At 43.8% G+C, this 25,199-nt stretch overlaps 1 protein-coding gene across 3 annotated transcripts in view; it reads right to left on the bottom strand.

Annotated features, from left to right (window-relative positions):
• Positions 1-5,969: 5,969 nt before the first annotated feature.
• The window catches only part of TNFRSF19 (TNF receptor superfamily member 19), a 90,674-nt gene continuing 71,444 nt past the window's right edge, over positions 5,970-25,199 (bottom strand). For all 3 annotated transcript variants that reach the window (XM_059377774.1, XM_059377773.1, XM_059377772.1), the window contains 5 exons: positions 19,622-19,786; positions 19,046-19,171; positions 14,317-14,419; positions 13,320-13,719; positions 5,970-8,902 (listed from right to left, as the gene is read on the bottom strand). In XM_059377774.1, the coding sequence (XP_059233757.1) occupies positions 8,894-8,902; positions 13,320-13,719; positions 14,317-14,419; positions 19,046-19,171; positions 19,622-19,786 (803 nt within the window). In that variant the 3' untranslated portion in view covers positions 5,970-8,893. The remainder of the gene's footprint in view (positions 8,903-13,319; positions 13,720-14,316; positions 14,420-19,045; positions 19,172-19,621; positions 19,787-25,199) is intronic.

Here is a 25,199-nt window from a genome sequence, read left to right as displayed (position 1 = left end):
TATTTGGTCTCCATGAATCTTCATTTCCGCATCTGTAAGGTGAAGCTAATAACACTGCTCATAGGACAGATGTGAGAATCCGATGAAATAATGGCATTAAAGTGCTCAGGAGGAGAGGAGTTGTTTTCGAATGTTACATATTATCATCAGCGGATCCCCAAGCAAAGAATCTGGTTTTGAATTTATTCATCACTTCTGACAGAAATGTCCAGTGTACAAGGTCTAGCTGTCAAGTATTGGGATTTTTAAAAAACAAACAAGCCTTGAATATCCATTAACTTCAAAGATGTCCCTTGGTTGGGCAATTTGTTATTCTGATAATGTCACTGTTACTTAAGACTTCTTTGAAATGTGTCTTTTGAAGCTGTCTCCAAAGTTGGTATACCCTTGGTGATGGTAACTCATTATTCATTGGATTGAATTTTGGTAAAAATTCCATAATTATATCCAGAGAGCTATAGATTGTGAATATAGGAGCAGGGCAAGCTAGATTAAATGTGTTTAAAAATGAGGAATACCTTGTATGTCATAAGCACGTTCTCTTGTGTGGCAGATTCCACTGTACTTCTTAACGTATGAATTTTCTAAAACTGAGCCTCCTGCTCTCCACTCACAAAATCAAGCATTTATTTAAAGAAGCATAGGAAATCGGCCACTGAATTTCTTAGCTTCAGAAATGGCATGCTGCACTTTTAGGCCAATGAGAGAAAAGTCCTGGAGATGCCCTTCCTGGGACCCCAAATCCCAAAGTAAGAGAGGGATGCAGAACCTGTGTTTAGAATGAAAACAGAGTAGTCCCCCTGGAGTGACTTATCAGATTATGTAGCTGCGGTTGGCTTTTAGGGACAGGAGAAGTTTCGTTTGCAGGGACTTTGCTTTGGGTCTTGGAGAACAAGTTTCTACTGGATTCATGAAAATGACACTTGAGAAGTGTAGAAGACAGAGGCTTTTTCTCTGACTCTGTCTCTGAGTCACTGAAGACCTCAGGCTCTTCCTGGGCATCACACTCTTTACAGCAAAGTAATTCCCACTTCCTGGACTGCTGAAGGGACAGACTCATTCAAAGGACTCTGGAGCTCTCAGCCAGGTGAAATCCTACTACAGACTACTTTGCATATCTCGTAACTAATGACAATTGTGAATTTTAATGCACAGCCTCCCCTCAGATAGAATCATTTTGACCATTCTTCTAGAATAGAACCAATGGCTTTTCTTCTTTTATTCTCCCTGAACTAATATCTAGTCATCATGTCAAAGCCACCTAGAACCAGGCCTTTCCCTTAATATGGAATGTCCACTGTGGTGAGAGGTCAAGTCCACAGAGCACAGAAGAACGGAGAGTGGAGGATGGAGACCTCAATCTGAGAGCTACTATGGGAGGAAAGAGAAGGAGTGGGAGCACAAAGTGAATAGTGTCTGAAGAGAAAGATGAGAAGTCACAGTGGTTTCTGTTGGACAGATCAAGGACTTCTAGATTACGTGATTTGGGCTTTTAAGAAAGCCTCGAGTTCCATGATGGACCACCTGGGTGGTTTGGGCAGTTAAGCATCCAACTCTTGATTTTGGCTCAGGTCATGATCTTGGGGTTGTGGGATCCAGCTCCACATTGGGGGAGGGGGAGCTAGAGATTCTCTCTCTCCCTCTACTTTTGCCCCTCCTCCTCCCCTTGGTCCGTCTTTATTATTTAGAAATAATAAATAAATAAATAAATAAATCAATAAATAAAAAGAAAGAAAGACAAGCCTTGAGCCCCATGAGAGTCTGCTGCTCTGCCTGACAGAGAACACTTCACTCATGTTGACATGTCACCAGTTTGGTCACTGGTAACTATTTATCTGGTGGGGCGGGGTTGAGTGATTAGTTAGTCCTTATATTAGTCAGGGTTCTTCAGAGAAACAGAACCAATAGGGTGTGTGTGTGTGTGTGTGTGTGTGTGTGTCTAAAGAGATTTATTTTAAGAAATTAGTTCCGAAGATTTGGGGGACTAACAAGTCTAAAATCCACAATTCAGGCCAGGAGGCTGGAGACCCAGCAGAGAGTTGATGTGGCAGCTTGAATCTGAAGGCAGAAAGGAGGCAGAAGTCTCTCTTCCTCTCATTCTAGTCTCTCAATGCCTTCAACTGATTGGACAAAGCCCACCACATTATGGAGAATTCTCTGATCTACTCAAAGTCTACGGATTTCAATCTCATTTAAAAAATGCCTTCTTGGCAACATCTAGATTATCTAAGGAGGCATCAGTTGGAACCTGGCCTTTGGTAACTTCCTCATCACACTTAAATTCAAGAAAGGACATCTGCAGAGGTGCCTTGTCCTCAGGTTTGATGGCCAGCCTTGGGGATTCCTTGGGCAGATATATTAACTGTGAAGATTCCTCCAGGGAAGACATTCTATAGTCAGACAGGACTTGAACGCAACTCTGGGCTGCCTCTCCTCATTCCATTTTGTGTGCTGCTCTGTGCATCCAGCCAGGGGCTGTCGGACAATGGGAGAGGCAGCCTCCACATTTGCTGGAAAACTAGAAATCAAGATTTTAGGTCTTGGTGGTGAGGAACATGAGGGAAAGAAGAAAGCAATGACTGAAAGAGGAGAAACTTTCTTTTTACAAATGCTAAACCTGACTTGCCCTTCTCCCCAACCACATTAGCACTATACTGCCTTAATCTTGCATTTGGAAAACACTGTACATCCTGCTGCCTCCTGAGATCCAGGCTAGGCTCTAGCGACATTAACACGAACACCTCCTTCTATGGAAAGATGCCAACTCTTCATCATATGATGGCAATGGCTGCTGCCTGTTTGATCTGGGCCCCCAAAAGAACACATGGGTGAACTCCCTTAATGCTGAGAACAGGATTCGGGGAGGATTTGGGGTTCTTTGCGTGGCTCCTCTCTCAAATATGTGCTTGGGCTCCATCTAGAGCTGGCCCCTTTGTTGACCTCCCAGTAGACTTGTGGTCGAACTATCCAAAGAGATGTGGCCTGCAGGTTTGTGTCCCAGCAGGTGCGCCGCGTGCTGGGGAGCAGACGGGCCACAGGCATGGACACCGTGGCACCTTGTGGAAGTGACAAAAGGTAAAGAAGCAGGAAAAACGACAGGCACAGGCCTCCAGGAGTGGCGGCCACCCAAACCTAGAGGCCAACCTCCTTCTGGATTTCCTGGGGGAGGCTGTTCAGCCATGCAAGGAACAAACGGCGAAGCAGCAGCATCTCTAAGACAAGGGCAAGGAGCTGAGAAAAAAGGGATCAGGCAAGATGTTTGCTCCCAGGTGAAGGTGGCTGGCTAAGACTGAGAAACGGCGGGGGTGGGGGGGGACAAACACATTTCACCTTAGAAGTTCCCTCGGATGTGATGACAGGGGTGTCTGGAGCTCAGGGTCAAGCAGGAACAGGAGTCTGAGCCACAGGCTGGGGACAGAAAGGCCATGCATGGTCAGTGGGTGATGCTGTCCTCAGGCTCTAGGAGGGCGTGGCTGCATGAGCGGGTACAGATTCATCATCGTTGACTTATGTCTTCTTGGGGACTTGGTCAGAGTGTTGATTGATGTTAGCAGGGGGTGCAGCCAAGTCCTGAACACAGATACCATGTTCAGCGCTATCCTCCTCAAAATCAGGAGGAGCAAGGTGACCTCAATGACAGGAGAAAGATCTCAGGCTCAGTATTTCCTAACCAGGGACTGACTGTCCACCCCCGCCCTCCCCCCACTCCATTCCTGTGGCCACGTCCTCTCAATGACTGGGGTTATTCTGAGTCTGGAAAGAGGTCTGCCTTGCCTAGTTTGATGACTTCGAAGCTTCTGAAAGACCAGAGGTTTTCAAAGTTTTATGCCATGTCACTCATTTGTTGGAAGGGAAGTAAATTCCCTACAGAGTCAAGTTCAAGAGGGCCCAGGGGGGAGATCACCAGGCACCTGTCAAGCTGGCTCTCAGGCCTCAGCAGCTTCCCCCTTGCTCCCCACCCTCCCAGCACACCGCACTTCTCCCAGAGCAAGCGGGCTTTCTCCACGTGCCAGGTCCTTCCACCCATCCCTGGAGGGGGAACGCAGACTCCCTTCTGGCTTACCTGGAACCTCCCCCAGCTGCCCTACAGCTCCAACCTTTCTCGGGATGTCACTGCTCCCCACCCACGGCCTCTGAAGAATTCGCACTTATGTCTTTCCAACAAAGACCTATTTTATAACTATTTGCAAGGGTTCTCTCCCTCATATTTTCTTGTTTGCTTTAACCCTGGCATTGCATCTGCAACCGAGTACATACCCTATGCTAGTACTGTGGACACGTGTATTGTGAATGAATGGATAGATGGATGGATGGATGCATAAGTGAAAAAAAGAAGGAAGCGAGATGGCCGTAGGAAGATGCTCTTCTCAGAACGAGGCTTCCGAGAGGGACTAAATTCGTGTTTAGAGCTTCAAGGGAAATAATTCGTATCTGATGACACCAAGTCAGTGATATGTGCCCAGCTGAGGGGAACCTGCCTCCCTAACCTGCGGTTAAAGGATTGCCGGTGGACGGTTCAGTAGATCTTCTGTTGACTGTAAACAGTCAACCCAGGTAAGGAAACTCCCTCTGCAGAGTTCTGCTGGCTCAGTTCAACACCAAACAAAACTGACAGAACACAGCTATTTCTATCTTCAGTAGGACTAGTTAATGCCATTAGCAATTAAGATAAAAAGACAAAATCCTGTCTTTATGGACTAATAACTGAAACCTGCTTCACAAGACCACCCACGGCTGCAGAGAAAATGGTTTTTAAAATTCAAGTCTTCTGGAGAGGCTAATTTGAAAGCAGCCATAAATCACACTAATTCCAATGCCACTGCTGGTTTAGGGACAGACAGGACCCTGATCTGCTTGATCTCTACAGGAGAAACCCTGTGACCTTCCTCTGGCAGAAATGTGACCTAACGGCCGTTACTGCGCACTGCTGACTTGATTCTAATTACGTGACTAGAATCACATACCGGGTCATACTGAAATTTCTTAGACATTATAGAAGGTTTTGGAAATTCTCAGGCTTTTGCTTAGTTTCAAGATGACTGAATGATAAATTTAAGCTGCAGGTACATAGCTCGTTGGGTGTCAAATACTTTTTAAGAAAATCAGACGTTAAACGGAGTACCTCCTCAGGTTAAACGGAGACAAATAGACAGAGAATGACAAGTAGTCAACTGCCAAGAGACTTTCAGAATAGTGGTAATAATGAAAATAAGTTGTTTATGTGATTATAGGGTATTTTAGCCCCCCTGTTAGAATCTTGCAAGCTCTAAGTTACTTTTTTCAGAGAGGATGGTACCCACACGCCCAGCCAGACTGCACACACATGGGACAAGTATACTTGAGCCAAGGAGCTGGGGTGTGCGTGGTGTGGAAGGAGGAAAGAATCTAATGTTCTCCCTTCAGGGAATTCATAGTGTCATTTAACACCACAGACTGACTGAGCGAATACGGTGCACTTTAAAATAACTCAGTTTTTTTCCAGGAAGTTTAAAGTCCTCTCTCAGAATCTAATAATAGCTTTAAAAGCTTTACTGGGGGGAAGAAAGGTCAAAAGGTGGGAAGGAAAGAAGAAACTCTTCCAGGGACCCGTGTTGCTCTGTGGGAGTCAGTCCACTCCTCTGCAGAACACCCTACTGACCTCCGGAGAGGATGAACATCAAACCTCCCCACCTTTCGTTCTTTCCCTCTTTACGTCATAAAATGAAGGAGGAAAAAGAAGAGGTGATAATAAAATCTTGATGCCAAAGCTTCTCAATGAACTCAGAGCACTCTTCAGCAGCTTGACAGGCGTGAGAAATAGAACCAGCTAACTGCAAAGGATTTCAAATCCCCCTCGTGACATTTGAAGGGCCGGAGGGTTCAACCGGAAGGACCAGAACTTAGCAAGGTCCCCACCTGGAGAGCCAGGGAGGAAGACGCGTCAGTATTCCCATCACCAATCATTTCTGTGCTGCACATGTCAATACGAATACCGGATAACGATTTTATTCACGTATGAAAAAGGGTATTACAAAACTATTTGTATAAGAAAAAGAAAATTTACAAATTTATAAATTCCAGTATGCAAAATAGTAACGATGAACTCTAAATCGATTCGAGCTGGCGACCTGCAAGCAGGGACGGACTCTTGTCCTTTTCTTTTCAATTTTTTTTTTTTTTAAACTAGCACTGACAATAGAGCTTAACTAGGTAATAGCAACATTAACATGTTATCTAAAGTAGAAAAATCTATATTTGAAAAATATATTCCATATACACAAAATGAGAAAACCCATGCCTTTCCATGGTCATTCCCCAAATCCTTGTCTCATTCTTGTTGGTGGGTTTCTGCAACTTTCGAAGTCACACCAATTCTCACTCCTAGACCCGACGATGATTTCCTGGTGCCTGTACCTTAGCAGCCAAGTTCCTGTAAGCGTTGTAGAGCACTCAACCCCGGAAAATGCAGATTGGGCTTTCCCTCTCAAGGGTTTATACAGAGTATAGAATCTAACATTATTGGATGTTTCTGCAGTAGGCGGTGGTAAAACGTCTTTATCTTGATAAAACAGCCTGGGATTTTTCCAGAGCAATATCAGATGAAATCGACTTTCAACCCGAAGTGTTTCCTTACTGATCCGAAGTGATGTTTTAGGGTTTGGGGCCACAGTCTCATGCCTGTCCATCTAGCTTTCTCCGGCAAGTATTTGTCTTTGAAGTTGAAGAGAGTTTCTACATGTGGAAAATATATTTAGGCCACCAGAAGGAGCACAACTCTGACTGACTTTGATCATCCCTCTGTCAAAACAAAACGATCAGATTGCAAACAATGGCATACACATATGTGAATTACAGTGAAGCCACTCGAGGAAACTCTAGTGTGCGTTTTCATAGACATCTTGTGGTCAAATCCTAAATATTTTCCTAAAGGCAGCTCTCATAAGAGCTGGCAAGTTATCCAAGTTGAAAAACCGTTGGTTAACGCTAAGAAGGGAAAAGAAAAGAGGGCACGAGACAGACAGAAAAGATTGTGGGTCACCCTGAGATTACACTAATTTCTTGTTTTGGCTCAGGTAACTGCGGTCCTGAGGAGAACTGAGCCCAGCAAGCTAATCCACACATGTCAGAGCCTAAGACTGACAATAGGGGAGAGAAACTGGTCCCGCCACGAGGAAGGGGGCTCAGTAGATTTGCCTCATGTCTTACAGAGAGAGAAAAGCATAGTCTAATAAATGAGAAGAGAAAAATGGCCTAAGAAAGACAGAATTTTTCCACGTTCAGTTTAATGTTAGGTAAAAGGCACTGATCTGGGTGGCAGTGGGGGAGGGATTGTGAAACCAAGTTTTTTAGTGACTCCAACAAGGTCATGTTTGATTTCTTTTTTAAGTGCAAATGTGACAGAGCTAATAGTAATCAGTCAGAAGACAAAGGCCAGAGCTGATCATGGAGGTTCAAGAAGGAAAAAGATAAATCCTGCTCCGGTAGTCCTCTCCAGGACACCAAGACTAAGAACAAATGAGCCATCCCCATGTTCGTGACTGAGCTGGGTTCGTGTCTGTCTTAGCTGTAGAGAAAGTTCTAGTGCGTAAATACTAGGATGGGACACCTGAGACCCCGCTTAAATCCAGCATCACTGGCTAGGGTAGGAGAGAACTGTGCTAAGGAAGCGGGCACCATGGGAGCGCCACTTGGTCAGACCCCATAAAGGCAGTGATGAGCTGTTCACCTATAGGCCTCCTACAAATAGGGCGTTTTCTTCTCCTACTAGTCTGTAGTGTCTCCTAGGATGACTCCTGTGTTGCATTTCAGTAGGAGGGGAACCAGACAGGGGGTACTTTCTGAAGCCCTTAGTATAAGATGCGATGCATGAAAGCAAAGAGAAAAACATACTCACAGGTAGAGAGAACAGGGGGGTGGTCGTCAGATGGCAGGGGGTGAGGGGGAGGTGGAGGAAAAGAAAGCATTATCTTTATAAATCATCACTCTTCTCTGAGAGAGAATTCTGGATCTTCTAAGCTCAGTCACAGGGACAGAAGTAGCAAATGCTTCCATGTCAACTGATTTTCACAGAAATATGTTAATCATTGTATACAAGTCTCTAGGATACGTGTGCTAAGTGGTTTTGAATGCAGGGTGGTGGGGTAGGGGGCTCTTTCACCACCACTCCCTCAGCTCGGGCCCCTCTCCCTACTAGCTTCAGCAGGGGTTCACGAATCAGTGACTAAGGTTACAGGTGTTGATTCTGGAAAAGACTTGCTATCCTCTTACTCCTAGTTCCTAGATGTTAACTTCAACTAACAAAGCCCTGACTGAGGCAGTCAGCATCAAGTCAACTCTAATTGCCTGAGCTAATCAGATGATGAAAAAGTGAGCTTCACCAAATACAAAAACACTTATTTTTGAACCACTCTACAGAAACAACTAAAGTAGCTGTTTGGACACTGACTTTTAGTAAGCTAATCGGCTATACGAAATTATTTCTGGAAAGAAAGTGTAAATGAAAACCTATACTCTGGGTCTTCAGTTTGGTAAAACCACATTCACCATGAAAATAAGCATGAGTGCATTTCTGTTTCTTGTTATATGCTCATAATCTCGTAGGCTGCAAACTCGAGCCATCAGCCTTTGAAGTTACGCTTTGTGGCATAGAAGCTTCTTGTTTAGGAAAAATGCAGAGTATCGTGAGTGCCTGGAGTCTTTTCTTGTTATTCCTTGAGGTTTCAGCTTACAGCTGGTCTGGCTCAGAAGCAACTGGTTGAAAGGCTTAAAATGCCATCAGTTTGGTTCAGATTTATTTTTTTCCCCCAGAAGCCATGCAGGGTCCAGACGGGGCTCAGTCCGTAAGCCTAAGTGGAGGGGTGAGTGCACACTGGGTTCCATCCATTTTCTTCTACTGTAGAAAGAAGCAAGTCCTTTAAGCTTCCTAAAACAGCAACAGAAAGGAAAGCTTGAAAAACAAGACCTTACACATGAAAGCTACTGGGCTAACATTGTTAAAAATTATTGTAAATAACTTTTACTAGTAGCACACATGACTTGAATAACTTGAACATCATTAATGATGTTTGAATATCCAGGTACGTATGTACTCCAAGAATAAAATAAAGATTTTATAACAATTCACTATCACTCAGTATTTGCAAATGACACTGCAGAGACAATAATGTGTGTCCCACAGGAAAACAAAATGTATTAACGAATGATTCTTTTGCTCATTTTGACCCCATTCAAACACTTAAAGCTTGTTTCTATGTTGCACTCTTTTGAAGCATTTATAGGTAAAGCTGTTAGGATCCTTTTGGTCCCTTCTTTGAAAGGACAAAGATGATTAGTGAATAGTGACACTCTCATTCTTTGTATTTAAAACTTCTGCTAACCCACTGGAGAAAGTTTAGAGATGGTTTAGAAATGATTTCCCTCCTGATCTTCCTGGAAGGCTCACACTCTCCGTAGGGCAAATATCCTCGGCGCAGTGGTGTCCTTCAATCTGTCCCTTATCACAGAAGGGCAACGACCTGACTTCTGAAAACATCAGCCAAAGGCACATTACTGTGAGTAAATAAACCTTCATTTTAAGCAGTAATCTTTCATTCACTTATTTACCACTAATCTGACATTGGTGACATATCTGGTAAGTTTACAGGAAAAGATTTTTTTTCCCTAGGTAGATGAAGAGAGTCTAGAAATAGAAGCTTCTGAAAGAACTCTCAATAATCTAAAATAGTTTCATCAAATATGTTGATCAGTTGGTATGACCATGATTATCACATTAACACGACTGTGGGAGAAAAATGGCACTCATTTTGCCAACATGGAAAGAAACAGAGATTTGAAAAGACTGAGCAACTAGAACCCAGGTCATCTAATTTCTTTCCTACCATTCTTTCTACTATTTCATGTTGACATTTCCAATGATGGCTAAAAACATCACCAAAAAGAACCTTTTCTGTAAGTAAACAGACTGGTCTCATTCTCCCAAGTACCTTAGTGAATGATGTCCCAAATATCTTAGTTCTCTTGCTTTCTGGGGAGGTGTGTATAGGGGAAATTTGATTAGAACTGAGTCATTCAGACTAAACAAAGTTCTCACACCTCTTTTATCCTGCACCATAACTATCATCATCAGATTCTGTGTGGTCTCAAACCACCCACAAGAAAACGACAGTGTAAAAATACAGTTTCTGGAAACAAACGCCTCGTTCATTAGCAATGTGACCCTGTAAGACAAAAGTGCCATTGTGCATTTTGCAATATAGATGTGTATCAGATGTGTATCAGATCATCACACTGCACACCTTAGCTCACACAATGGCAAATGTCGATTGTTATCTCAATAAAGTTGGATAGAAGGCGGAAATTAAGGTTAAAAAACTGAAAATATGAGTGAATGACTAGGTAGGATTTTCAAGTTCCTTTGAAAATAAGTAGAAATAAATCACTAAAGGGGGAGGGCACTATAATGGCTCAAGCTGCCCTTATGCATTTCTCAAACAGAAGTGTTGTGCTTTCCTGAATTATGAATGAGCACACAGACCAAGCTAACTGAACACAAACTCAAGGAGCCGAAAGTCCTTTGGTTCATAATACCAAGCTGCTGAAAGCAAATTATTTGTGAGAAGTAAGTATGTTTCCTACATTGGAGAAGCAACCTGTTAAGAGGAAGTCTGAATTGCCTTTTGGAATTTAACATTTTGAAAAAAAAAAAAAAAATAGAACTGTTGAGCTACCTACTTGGCCAACCCTTGAAACAAAGAAGAGAATCAATCTCCCAAAGATGTACAATTGTATTTCTCCTACTTGTTTCAAAGATTAAGGTTCCCTCACTAAATATCACACACTCAGTAAAGGCAACCAAAGACACAGTGCTTTTCCGAACCTGGATAAGATTATCTCAAAATAGGCTCATGATATTATTTGTTGTTTTTAACTATAGGGGGAAACTGAAATGATTCATTTTTTTAAAAATTCCTTTCCTGAATTCAGAATGCCTCATTTATATTTACCAAATTACCTGATAATTATAAGACAACACATCTTAGAAAGTTATTAAACCTTTCCCTAATACATTACATTGTGTAACTTGAATGTAACATTTTCTCATTCATTTTACATGATTATAACTTTCTTTCATAATAACCTGAGTTGAAAGTATCTTTATGTAGATCATGATTACCTTGACAACTGTCTTTGACAAGAAGTTAATGCTGTTACATATAGCAATCTTCTACACTAAACGATTTTACATTCATACAGCTGTAATAATGACGCTTCTTCCCATGCCCACCTCACCAACAACACAAACAGAAAAAGGTAGAAAATGAATTGGTTCTGATATGACTTGGCATTGAGAAGTTTCACTCCTTAGTCATAGAATTTACATCACGAACCTGGGGATGAGCTACACAATTAAGATGAGGGGTGATTCTACTTGCTGACGGTACTCTGCAAAGCTGTAGGTAGTCACTGGAAACACAATTCCAGCTACTCTAACATTTGTGTACGTAGGACAAGTTTCTGACCAAAACCAATTGACTTGGTATCAAAGAAACTTCCGCATCTTGTAATGAAACTGTCTCAGATTGAATTTTAAGAGTCTCCCAAGACTTGTGTTTTAGAGTACTTGGCAAGGCATCTGACTGGGAAGTTGGGGTCGGCTGCTGAAGGGACAGGATCTTTCTGCATCCTGTTCTCTGCCTCTTTCACTGTTCTCAGGGCCTGTTACCTCCTCCTCCAGGCAGCTGCACGTGGCACTTGGTCCTCAAGGCTTGTGGGCCATGGTATGTTCTTGACAACTACACACAACTCAGCTAACTCTTATCTTTTCTTAGTCTTATCGTGGAAGTTATAAAAATTACGGGATGGCTCAAAAGAACAAGGTCAGTAAAGACTCATTCTTCACTACAGAGGTATGTATTTTACATTGTATTTTATTAAAGATTTTATTTATTTATTTGGAGGAAAGAGAGAGAGAGAACAAACATGAGTGGGGGGACAGGCAGAAGCAGAGGGAGGAGCAGACTCCCTGCTGACTTGGGCCTGGATTCCAGGACCCTGAGATTATGATCTAAGCCGAAGGCAGACGCTTTTCCGAAGAAGCCACCCAGGCACCCCTGTGTTTTACATTTCAAATGCCTTAGTTGTTTGCTTGTCTTCCCTTATATCTTCTTCATTTATTTTATTTTGAGAAAAATGAAATTATTTTTCTCCAAAGCCAACAAATGCCTTCTGCATAGCATTCCCTGTAAATTTTCTAAATTTTGCATTTCAGAGAAAAAGTTTTGCAGATTTCGATCAACCTATAACCTATGTGCTATTCTTGAAAGGCACACTTCTCCATTCACACCTCGACTTCAGACTGCATCTGACATCATGAGACCAGGATACAGGACCTCATGGGAAATCGAGTCCCCTCTCGAAAGCAGACGCAGCACGGGCCAGAGCGCCTCCCCAGGACCTGGGGCTCCTGAGCTGGTTTGCTCACGAGCAGTGAGAGCAAGGCTGGGTGTGCAGGTAGGACCTTCTGGCACCTGGAAGCCTCACTTTTGCTGTGACTCGGCCCTTTTATACTAAAGGCTGGTCATTTTTTCCCCAAAGAATGTATTCCAACGTATATGTTCTTATAGTAGGGAGATGCTTGTAGACATTAGGTCAAATTCAGGACCAGCCACATCCTCACAAGAAGGGGAAAGCAGGGTTAGTGCCCAGGCTTCCCTGATGCTTCTCTGCCTCTGGCCTTGTAGCATGCTTGAAAGCCCCAGCTCCCTGTAGCAACCATCTCCTTGCAAATCTGATTTTAAACCCTTCTTTCCAGAAGGTACTTCTGCAGTATGTGGACCTGGATCACAACCAACAATCAATTTCCAACAACACTGGTCAGTTTTGAAAACAACAGGAACAGAGAGGGAAAAGAGATCTAAACTTTGGGAGATCTAAACTGCCATTAGCTTGATGGTGAATGAAGTGCATGTAAGTTTCGGGCAGAAACCATCATTGGGTGGAAAACGAAGGTGAGGAACTGTTTACAAGATGTTCTTGTGACTCTCTCTCTCAGTCAGCAACGGGGCTAGGGGGTGCTGTGCTAATACTTGGATTTACAAGGAGTAAAAGAAAGCAGCTGCTCATTATAAACTTCAGAGTACCTGTTAGTTACAGGGGGAAAAAAAGACTCTTGAAATTTAATTTACAATATATTCTCCATACATATAAGAAAAAGAAGTTATGGACAATGGAAAAAACCTTCTCATCAGGTCCTCCCACATTCTCTGGTGAGAGGAGTTCCAGTCCCCTGGGTCTGCCATGAGTCAGTGCTGTGTCCTTCTTGAGGGTAGTCACTGACTTACCTGGAGGGACGTCGGCGTGGTCAGGCTGACAATGTCACCATTCTCCTGACACAGTTGGCTTCTGGCGGTCAGTGTATCCTGAGTCAGCACTGGCTCCGTCAGTGAGTGGTTACGTCTAGAGGAACCAGCAGCTTCTGTACAGTTTTCAGAATGAATTGGAACAGCTCCAGCAACCAAATCCTGACTACTGTTGGAATCCAAGGAGGAAGAGCTTTCGTTTTCTGGATTGAGAGAATGAGTATCTTCTCCAGTGAGTTCAGGATAAGAATCACAAAGAGAGATGTCGTCGCCACACACGGGATTTTGCATCAGAGGCCAGGCGTCTGAAAACTCGCCACAGATGGACCTTGAAAGGGACCCGAAGAATGTGGGCATGGTCTCCCCCACTGGACCTGGGTGTCTGAACACACATTCAAAAGACGCTCAAGTCATCTACGGGGAGGAAAAACACCACTACAAAGCCATACCCTCTCTGCTTTTAAATTTTCTAGATGAAACAGCAATGGATTACATCGGAATTCTAGTGCTTCCTTTGTTATAAACTTGCTTCCATACAGTATGTTTAATTATTCTGCTTACTTTCAAACTGAATTTGTGTACCTACTTCTAACCAATGTAGTTATACGTATAACTCAATGTCTAAAACAGGCAGTTTCCTGGGTCTTAACTGAGTTTCTTCATAGCTCTGTGAAAATTCTGTGAGTAAATGACATGTTACGAATTATTTACAGGTAACAGAAGTGTCACAAATCATGAATATGAAGTAAAACCAAAATTAATGGAGTGTAAAGTGTAAAGAATGTCTCACTGGGCATCCAGTAACCCCGAGAGACTCACATATCTCTTGTCAAGGATTTGTCCCCCTCCGATATCCAGAATGCCATCAATAATATTTTTAATTGACGTCTCATAGTTTGACATGAAAATTGTTAAGTTGGTAGAAGGCACATTTAGACAAGGGGATGTGATATTACATGGATTAAAAATCCCGAGTTACCTCTCCTGAAGAGTGGCCTTGGAATGCACCCTACAGCCAAGAGTCACCCGGTCCACGCTGCCAGCCTCATCACAGCACAGAGATGGAATCAAGTGAACAGGCCCTAGGGAAGCCAGCAGAGGTGTGAAGTACAAGGCTGCCTTCTGGGAACTTTCTCATTAATACTGGCCCAACATTGCTGGAGGAAATCCAGCTAGTCTCCTTTGGGTGACTTTTTGGGGGAAAGGAAATCTGAGGTTTAATTCTCTCTCTTTTGTTATATTATGAAAATAATGAAAGGGCTTATACGAAGTACCTGGAGTAGTCAAAGCTGTAGAGACCGAAAGAACTGTGGGTGCCAGGAGCTGGGAAAAGTGGGATGTGGGGGGCGGCATCACGGATTGCTGGGGACAGAGTTTCAGTTGGGGGAGCTGAAGGGCTCTGCAGATAGGGGTCGGTGACGGCCGCGCACCGGTGTGAATGGGCTCAGGGCCGCTGAATGACACCCTTAAACAGCGTTAAGATGACAAATTTTATGTTATGTGTATTTTACCACAGTAAAAATAATAACGAGAGGTGACAGCATGGCCTGTGAGACAGTGTGTCAAATGAGACTCCCTGAACTGCTGAGGAGACGGCAGAAAGCGGAACAGAGTCCTGCCGAGTGGGCTAGTGGTACAGAACATGAACAGAGACACGTTCAAACCCTTGAACACAACACAACACACACACACACACACACACACACGTGCATGCATGCACACACACCACACAGAGGTATTAATGTTTTCCTGCTAGTAATGGAACGTAAGGAATAATTAGAGGTATGCACACAGCACAGCTTTGCAAACCATTTTGTTCACTGAGGCAGCATCGATTTTTGGTTACAAAGATAATGTAAGTGTACAGAAGAAAAAAAAAATTAGAGTACAGGGATTAAGTTGAGAAATTCAAAAATAAATATGACCCAACCTTATAAACTGAAATGAACATTGTCGACGTTTGGTGAGCTCTCTACATACATACACATGTAATTCTGATTATATACAAACACATACTAAAGCACATAAAGATAAAGACACACATTTGGAGAGAGAGAAAGATGTGAAAAAATTCTCTATTTCCATATCCATGTATGTGTTTGTGGATCCAAAGTCTGCATGTGAAATGATTTCACTCTCATAAAAAGGAAAAATATAGTGAAATTATTGGCCTTTTCAAAAATGAATGTTAAACATCGACATGCAATTGCCAGCAGGATGGATACCCACACACACCTTTGCCTAAATGTCTCTCAGCTCAGGCCCCACGTTGTGTTGTGTGAATATATGCTATTGTGAGCTCGGAGAACTCGCCTGGATACACGGCTGATCCTCAGCAAACCTGTGTCATGCTCACATGAGCTGTTTCAAAATTATTTAAAAGCCAGGGGCACCTGGGTGGCTCAATTGTTAAGCGTCTGCCTTCGGCTCAGGTCATGATCCCAGGGTCCTGGGATGGAGCCTCGCATCAGGATCCCTGCTCGGCGGGAAGCCTGCTTCTCCCTCTCCCACGTCCTCTCTTGCTGTCTCTCTCTCTGTATCAAATAAATAAATAAGTTCTTCAAAAAAAATTATTTAAAAGCCAAAGACACTGTCTTTCCTTTTAGAAATGGCTGTTTTTAGGGCTCAAGCAACCAAGAGCAAGTTGAGCCTAGAAGTTTCTTTGTGCCTGAGATGAAGCAAGTGCTGAAAGAATAATCCGGACATGTCAGAATGACACATGAGCCAGGCTGAAGGGATCTGTCCCGGGCCAGCCTAGGAAAACATGAGCACCAAGATAAACGATGATGGCAAAGGAATAGAAGCCGTGGAAGAGGGTCCACGAGTCCATGCTAATTCAAGTAAATAAATAAGAGGGGAAGAAGAAGTTCTTTCTTGCTGTGGGAAGCCAACTAATAAATGTGGACAAAAGGATGGAATTAGAGAACTAGCATTTGTCACCATCATGGTAATGACTGATTTAGGTAAGAACCACCAGAAGATGCTAAACTCTTGGGTGAAAGTTTGGAGAGTAACAGGATATTTACACAGCCTCGAAGAGTCTTTTGCAAAGTATTTCTTAATTACGAAGGGAAAAACAATCATGTTATAGCAGAGAAACTTGGCAGATGCCTCCTTAACGAAGGGAACCAAACTGACCCGACCAGGAAGGGGACGGCTGCTCACGCTGTGCCTCTTGATGTGGGACACTGGGAAGGACACAGCATCACCCCTGCAGGATTTCTGTTTCTAATTATACAGAAACATCGGACGAACCCAACCTGAGGGTTATTCTACAGAATTACTGGTCTGTGCTTGTCAACAACAATAATGTCCTGAAACACAAAGAAAGATGAAGGACCTATGCCAGATTAAAAAAAGGTCAAGAGACACCTGGGTAGCTCAGTCGGCTAAGCGTCTGCCTTTGGCTCAGGTCATGATCCCAGGGTCCTGGAATCAAGTCCCAAATCGAGCTCCCTGCTCAGCAGGGAGACTGCTTCTCCCTCTCCTGCTGTTCTCCCTGCTTGTGCTCACACTCTTGCGCTCTCTCTCTCTCAAATAAATAAATAAGTAAAATCTTAAAAAAAAAAATAATAAGGTAAAGAGATTTGACAACTAAATCCAATAATGTTATCTGGGATTTTCTTTTAAAGACATTTTAAATTTAACTTAATTTTTAGTTATTTATTTTTAAAAATTTTATTTATTTATTTGACAGTGGGAGAGAGGGATCACAAGCAGGGGAAGGGGCAGAGGGAGAAGCAGATTCCCCACTGAGCAGGGACACCCCCCGAACCCCCCGATGCGGGAGTCAATCCCAGGTCCCTGGGATCATGACCTGAGCTGAAGGCAGACACTTAACAGACAGGCCACCCAGGCCTCCCTCTTTTTTTTTTTTTTTAAATATATCTTTTATTTATTTATTTGACAGAGAGAGAGAGAGATCACAAGTAGGCAGAGAGGCAGTCAGAGAGAGGGGGGAAGCAGGCAGAGAGCCTGATCTGGGGCTTGATCCTAGGACCCTGAGATCATGACCGAAGCCGAAGGCAGAGGCTTTAACCCACTGAGCCACCCAGGCACCCCAGGCCTCCCTCTTTTAAGGACATTTTTGCGACAACTCAGAAAATCTGAATATGCTCTGTAGATTATACAATAGGTTTGATTTAATGCTGATTTTCTGATTTTCATAACCATGCTGTTCTGTAAGAAAATGTTCTTGTTCTTAAGAAACGAACACCGTAGTATTAAGGAGTAAAGGGATATCATCTCTGCAACTGATTTTTAAGTGGACATGAAAGCAGTGTGTATAAATACATATATCTTTACCATATTTAGAAAAATGATAAAGCAGATGTGAAACGAGATAAAATGTTAATATTGGGGGAATCTGGGTGAAGAGAGTGAGAGAATTCTTTGTGCTATTGTTCCAGCATTTTTCTAAGTCTTAAATGATGTCAAAGTAAAAAGGTCGAAGGGTGAAGGCGCTGCCATGGAGGAGGAAACCACGTTAAGTGGCAAGCTCTATGGAGCGCGGGGGGCAGGCAGATTCTTTCCAGGCTCCGTGTGCTGCTCTGTTAAGAGGACGAGCACCAAGGCCATCTGCCCATTTAATCCTTCTTCTCAGACAGAAGTTAAGAGGAGGCAGAGTTTGCCCAGTGCTGCATTTTATTACATCTGAGTTCAGGTCTCAGGAAATGATTCCTGTGCCAGTTCAGTGTCTGGGAACCCCAGCTCTGGGGGTGTTTGGAGGTTCACCCAGTTATCGTCCATACTGTCTAGAAGTCTAGCCCCTACGTAGGCAAAGGCAAAAATAGATTCACACACACCACAGAGGGACCTATATTTTGTTCCCGACCCATTCCTAAAACAGAAGACAATAACGAGCTGTAGCAAAATCAGTCCGCTAAAAACGTCTTCCTCCACATACAGAACATCAGCTCAGAAAGTGGAATCCTGTGATTTCTTGACAGCACAGCTCCAAGAGTGTCAGTCAATCTAAGTGGGAAACCCTCAGCTTAGAGAGAAATGGCCCCGTCAGCATTGCTTTAAAGGGACTCTGAGCACTTGAACCAGGCAGGCAGGGGGGGATGTCCAGGAAGGGCACTGCCAGAATCTGCTTTGCAGAGGAGGGGAGGGGTCCTCACAACAGGGGTTGAGAGGGCAGTGTAAATGTGGGAGCCTTGTGTGGATGAATGTAAATAAGTGGCAGGAAAAGTATTATCTGTGCTTGTGTTTTGCCCTGGTGAGAATCCAATTTCCATTGCATGACTTCCCTAAACTTCCTTTTCTGTCAGTAGTCCCCGGGGGCAACTGAGGTTCGTGGAAACCCCTGCCATAGTGCTCCCTCCCTGCTCTTCTTTAAGGAATCCCAAAAGACATTTAGAAGACCCATCAAAGTTCAGCTTGAATCCACCAGACAAGACAGGATACATGCTCCTACTCTACAAAAGGGTTTTATTTTTAATCAGTCAATGGACCCAAAACAATAAAGGCAAACTTGCTTTAAAAAGTTGCCCAACAATTCTAGAATTTTAATGAGATGCTCCTTTTCTTCTCACTATTAAGAGGCTCAAAACACCCAAACCATGAGGGCACAAAGAATCCTTTAACAAGATTAGCTTTAACTAGGAAACTAAGCAGAGCAACCGAGCTGTGGCAAACAGGGACACTTCTTTGCAACGTATATGTCCCTAGATTCCCCTAATGGCCCCTTGCCCTGCTACACTTACCACAGGTCTGAGCAGAGTCCCGGTGGCACTGACAACATGCTCTGGGAGCAGATTCGTTGAGCCGAGGTCTGTCAAAACATGACAGTTCAGAACCATTGTACTGAATGTCTTGCGCTCTCAGCGACCCTACAGGGGGAGAGAATTCTGTCAGCGAAGATCACTGCCTCTGTTAAGGAGCCCATGACCACCACAATGCAGATAGGTACCCTCCTAGCTCTTAATATTTCTGAAGAAAAAGATGGCTCTCACACACATTTAAAAATACATCTTCTTATGCAGAGGCACAACTAGGAATGAATCTGTTAAAAGCTCAAATTACAGATACTTCTGTTGCCAGAAGTTGGAAGGATTTTCCATTTTGTCTAGTGGCACAGGACCCTGAGGCCTTTTCAGGGTCCTTGTAAAGTGGTGCCTCTGGGGGACCAGGTGACTGGGAGCTGCGTCTGCGTGTGCACTTTGTCCCTTTGGATAGCTCCTGACTATTGTCTTGGTCAAGGCCTCGTGGAACCTGCAGTGACAATGAAGGTAAACACTCCTCACCCACATGCTAAGGAACGGAAAGAGCTCCGCACTCACAGCTGGGCTTTTTCTCCATAAACTGCCTCTTACAGTAGATGACACAGAGGATCAGCAGGGCCAGAAGGACCGTGGCCAGCGCACTGCAGATGACAGCCGCCAGGGCTGTGTCCCTCGGGCTGGAGGCCGTGGACGGGATCTTCACGAGGTTGACCTTGCTGGTACCTGGAAACCACAAGAATGGGGTCAGCAGGCTCTCAACCACCCAAGAGACTCAGACGCTTACCCCCAACTTGGTGGCCACCTTTATTATTTGAGTAAGACTCCAGAAGACAAGAAAAGGTATTTTAAGAAGGCTCAGTGCTCCCTCCTCTTAGATTTCTTTAATACCACACCTTCACCTGCACCCCAAAATGTGTGGATGAGCCACGCTTCCTTTCCCCCAACAAAGACTGTGTGTGGACACACAACCTTCAGCACACTGTGTTGCCAGAATGTGCTTTTAAGGCCCGTTAGACCAGAGCTGTTGGCGAGCTGGAATCCCTCAACTTTCTCTCTGTCCCAGTGCTGGACATGCCTTTGGCACATCGTAGGTATGTAATATTTGCTATTTAATTGGAATGAGATCACCTACATTTTCAAACACACTGAATTAAGGGATGCGGGGCGGGGGGGGGGAACTTTAGGGAAAAATAAGGAGTGGGATCATTCACAGCCTGGTAGTCACCCCCAATTTCTGAGACAGTGAACATTTTTTTAATGTCTGGCCGTTGAATGACTGACCATCTATGAATCATAAAAATATGATAGCAGGAGTGATCACCTGGGAATATTGAGTCATGGTATTTCTAGGCTCAATGATTCTGGGGCCACACTTAAATTGAAATCTGAAGCAGCCTCTATCAATGGACAAACTGACAAGAGGATCTACGAACACAGGCACAGCTGTACAAACACTGACAAATCAATAACTGAAGAGGAATTTGTATCCCGCACAAGGGAAATAGTGGACTACACCCCAGGGTCACGGATTTGGGAGAGGTGACTCTTATCTTTTTGGATCAAATGGTGCAGCTGTGGAAACCTGCCACCTTGCTTATGTTGGTGACAAAGGTGACTGACTTCAGAGCAAGGTAAGCTGAAACTCTTCGTCAAATGACCCAGCTCCACACAACACAGGGCTTCAGCAAGAGCTGTCGTCCGAGCAAGACACAGCACGTGACGTGACCCGAAGATCGCAAAGTTCCTAACCCTGGTTTAGCTCTTGGGTTGAGCTCATCAATTCACATAGCATTGGATATTCAGGAAAACCCTACTGAGAATCAGGATTTCGGGTTAAAGTGGAATCACAAAGAGAGTCCTATACGTTCTTGTTGAACTTCTTTGTAAGTATGTTAGCTTATTTGCCTTCATGTGAAAGGAAATGTTCTTGCTTTATAAACATGCTAAAATGCCCCTGATGAGGATTTTGAGTCTGGTGTTTATGATTCAGGATTTATCTTCCCTAAGCTAATCGTAAAAGTCTTAGGAATAAATGTCTTTCCACGGCAGGATGCTAATATTGTAATCTCAAGGATATCGAATTGCCATAATAACATTGATTTTTTTTTTTACAAAAGTGCACTCAGTAAGCCCCTTCTGTATACATTTCCTTGGAAGTATCATCTGAGGATGAACAAGAAAAATATAGTAGTTTTACCTCTCAACATTTGACACCTGCATTAAAAAAAAAGTTGTCTTGTGAACCCAGCCACCCTCTCAGAGAGGTCCCCAGGGGAAGCAGGGCTCTAGAAACCCCATTCTGGGTTTTTGTTTATATGTACAAGTAAATGCAACCATTACAGCAAACAATTTATTTTCTAGGAAATAGTCTCATCCTCTATAGGTTCAATCATCACATACGACAATGCAGACATTTATGTGGACGTTATGGGAGATTGGGCTGCCTATCATTTGGATTAAGAACAACTCCAGAAACTTATTCACATGAGTTTCTGCTAAAAATCTGTTTTCTTATAATTCTTTTTGATTTGGGTAGTAAAAAAGGGGGAACGGGGCAGAGGAGGTTGGTGCCAATTTATGAAGTAGCTTCTAGTCTATTAAGTTCTGGTTAATTGAGGTGTTGCTGAGAATTTCTCAGAAAAAGATGTATCTACCACAAACTGAAAAGTATTGTTTTGCTGACCTGTGCTCACTGCAATGATGCTGAGATGAAAGATTCTTTCCACCCACATGCCTCGACTGAATTCCCTGTCAATAGTTGACCAAGCGTATTGAATGCCCGCAAGGAATTTTACCCCATACTTTATTAGGATTCTGATAGGAGTTCTGAAGAACTGGGAACAGGAATGTCCACAGTCTTTGGAAAGTTTTAACTTTTCTGGAATACAAAGGCATCTCTTACCCTAATGAAATTATTAAATTCCACTATAATCTTAGCACTACCCTCTGGCAAAGTTACTTCAGAGTGAGAACTGTTTTCTTAGCTTAAATTTTGTATTACATTAAATAAGTGGAATTTTATATTATACATTTCCTTAGGAGTTCAGCTCAGCAGAACAATTATATCCTGAGTATCTACTCTGGATAAGGCATCCTAAGAGGTATTAAGTAAGCTAAATGAGAATCTGAACAGAAGAGGAAGAGAAAAGAGAGGTCGCCAACAAAGTCTGGCAAATGTTTTTATTCACATACACTTTTACCCTCTTTGGAGTGACCAGTGCAAAATATCCCAATTGCAGAGATACTCTCCTTATATCTCAACCCCTAAGCAGCTTCAGAATGTAGCTGGAGAGACGCGTGTAGTAGAGAGATCTGTATTACTGGACTCTGATGAATCATGGAAAAGTCCTCAGAAGATGCAAATTAGGAATGCAGTGTGCAGGCCATAGACTTGACTGAAATAGGCTTCAGCTGACTTCTGGGTGCTTTTAGAGTCCTGGACACTGCTGACATACCTCTAGGGATTTCATTCTCTTTGCAACCTGGCAGAGCCGTGAGAATGCACTGATGGGCCTCCTTGTATAGATGAGGAAACCAAGACTTGGGGTAGTTTGCTCAAGGCTACACAGCAAAGCGAGATGGCTGGAGATCTGAAACCAGGCTTTGGGACCCTTTCCAGTGGACCACATTGGTTCGTGGGTGCATGTAGCTTGTAAGTGAGTAAACCTTTCTACAGGGAAGAGGAGCCAAATGTGGTTTGTGTCTGCATGCAGGCCATGCTCATTTCTGCTGAGGGAAACTAGCCTGGACACAGAGAGATCTGGGGACTTTCTCAACAGCAGGCTGGCCCTGTGTGCATGAAGCCAGTTCCGCACAAGGGCCCCTGGCCTGAGAGAACATTTCAGGTCCCTCGGTCTCAGCGTGGCTCTCGGAGTTGCATGTTGGTGGCAGGCACATGGAGCAATGCCCGAGTGTCACTGAGGTGGGGAGGAGAGGCATGTTAAGGGAGGCCACTGAGTCTGGGACGGGTCAGAAGCATCAGGCTCCCGCGTGCACTCTGTGAGGTTTCATTGGTAATTCCATAGCTCTGCTTCCTACTGATCTCCCGACATGTTTAACCTCCCAACTTCCTAGCAGTCTGTTTAAAAAACCCGCTAAACAGAAGACCCTTCTTCCCAGATCATTGTCCTGACCAAGAGCCCCGTCTTGGCTTAGGAGGGAGGAAACTAGGTCTCCCAATTCTAGCTCTCAACGCTTTCTGCCCTGGCCACAGACAAGACTTTCCCCCTCTCTGAAGCTTGGTTTCCTCAATGACAAGATTAAATAGTGGGCCACCATGCAGACACCAAGATCCACCATCAGTGAGGCTGGAGACTCACTGAAAGTGTCCCTGGGGCCGGATGAGCTCCTATGGAGCTAGCTGCCAGGCACACTAGGACACGCTGGCTATTAAGAAAGCCTTGTGATCTATCTGTGGCCTGGCTGATTTCTTCTTACAGAAATGACCATGACCTTCACATTGAAGAATGAGATTAAGTAGGATGCTGTATTTCATGACTCTGAAATTTTTGTTTCCAGCCTGAGCTGTTTCCCTGAACTCGAGATTCATCTATCCAACAGCTTATTGAACCTCTCCACTTGGTGGGCGGGAGGGAGGCATCTTAAACACAGAAACGAGTCCAAAAGAAGACCTTGACAACCCCGACCTCCTCACTTCCTTCTGCAATCTCTCCCTCCCCACAGACCTCTCCTGCGCTACACACACAGCCTGTTGGCAGGGCTCATCCCGGGCTGCACAGATTGCTCTGTCAGCGGCCCTTCTGCAAACATCGCCTACTTAGCAAGGCTTCTCCACCAAAGTATTTTAAACCTGCAGTCTCTGACCTGTGCTTCTTACCCCTTCCCTGCTGCCTTTCCCTTCCGAGTACTTACTGCCATCTGGCACTTTATGTCTTTAACTTGTTTGGTTCGTTTTCATTCTCCCCTCCAGTGGGGGTAAAAAAAAAATCTGTCCTGCATTCCCCAACACACCTGCTGGGCTTGTGTGTAAGCTGGTCCCAGCCAGAGGCCATATTTTCCTGCTTCCTTTGCAGCTAGGCATGATGTTATGTCGAAGTGAGAGTCAGTAGGGAGTAGGAGGGATGAACGGAAGTGATGTGTATAGTTTCTGTCCTCTCCGATCTGGGGACTGATGGCTTGCCCCAGCCGTCCCTTTCACTGTGGGCGCTAAGCAGAAAATGGCTGAATAATGCTCAGATCCCATAGATGAAGATATCCAAAGGCTGGTAAAGCGCTGGGCACAAGCTCCTGGGCTCTGTGTGACATCCTGCAGTGGACCTGCTCCCCCATGCAGGCCTGCAGAATGCAGACGGGAACATCTCTCTTAGTTATGTGGCCATCTTTTGGGGTCTCCTTGTAACAGTAACTTATCAATTCACCTAAGCAGTTTCACCTCCCACCAAAATCCAGCTTCCATAAGGGCAGGGATTTTTGTCAGTTTCATCTGCTACCAGTGTTATAACACCTGCAATTGTTGTTGGCACATAGTTGGTGCCCATGTGTATATGATCAATGATGGGATGAATGGATGTTTGCAAAAGAGACTGGAAAACTTGAAGTATCCAGAGGTTTACTTAACAGGGACCTCTCTAATTAATAGGCTGAGATTTTGCCAATAATGTGTTTTCTGCATTTGCTTCCACCCTTGGCTACACAGTTGGTGATAGTGCAGATGGCCACAGCTGGTAGCAAAGAACAGTTCCCCTGGCACGTTTTTTATGTGATGTTAAGGTGACCACAGGTGGAAGAGCAAGGGTTGCTCCGATTTATCAACACACAAACCTTGAAGATTATTGAATATAACCGCAGAATGAATAAGAAACAAAACCCTCACCTTCTCTAGTCAATTTTAGTTAGCACTTCATGGACTCATCATGAAAGGATCTTATTTTAGTTATTATATGCCAAATGTAATCTTAGTTAACAATCCATACATCGTGAGGACTAATTTATAGGGAATGACCAAAGAGGTTAGAAAAGGGGAGGCCAACCACATCCTCCAGTGAAAGCCGCTTTGGTATCATTTTTGGAAGCTGATTACTAGCTGAATTGGATAAAGGGGATGATGAAGCATTCCTATCATTTGATCAAATCAGGTATGCTAATCTTACATTTTTACTGAACGTCTCCCCCTAAA

This window comes from Mustela nigripes, chromosome 15 (genome assembly GCF_022355385.1).
Source record: "Mustela nigripes isolate SB6536 chromosome 15, MUSNIG.SB6536, whole genome shotgun sequence".
NCBI classification, from domain to species: domain Eukaryota; kingdom Metazoa; phylum Chordata; class Mammalia; order Carnivora; family Mustelidae; genus Mustela; species Mustela nigripes.
The sequence above is the reverse complement of the archived record's forward strand: the minus strand, read 5'-3'. Positions and strand labels throughout refer to the sequence as shown.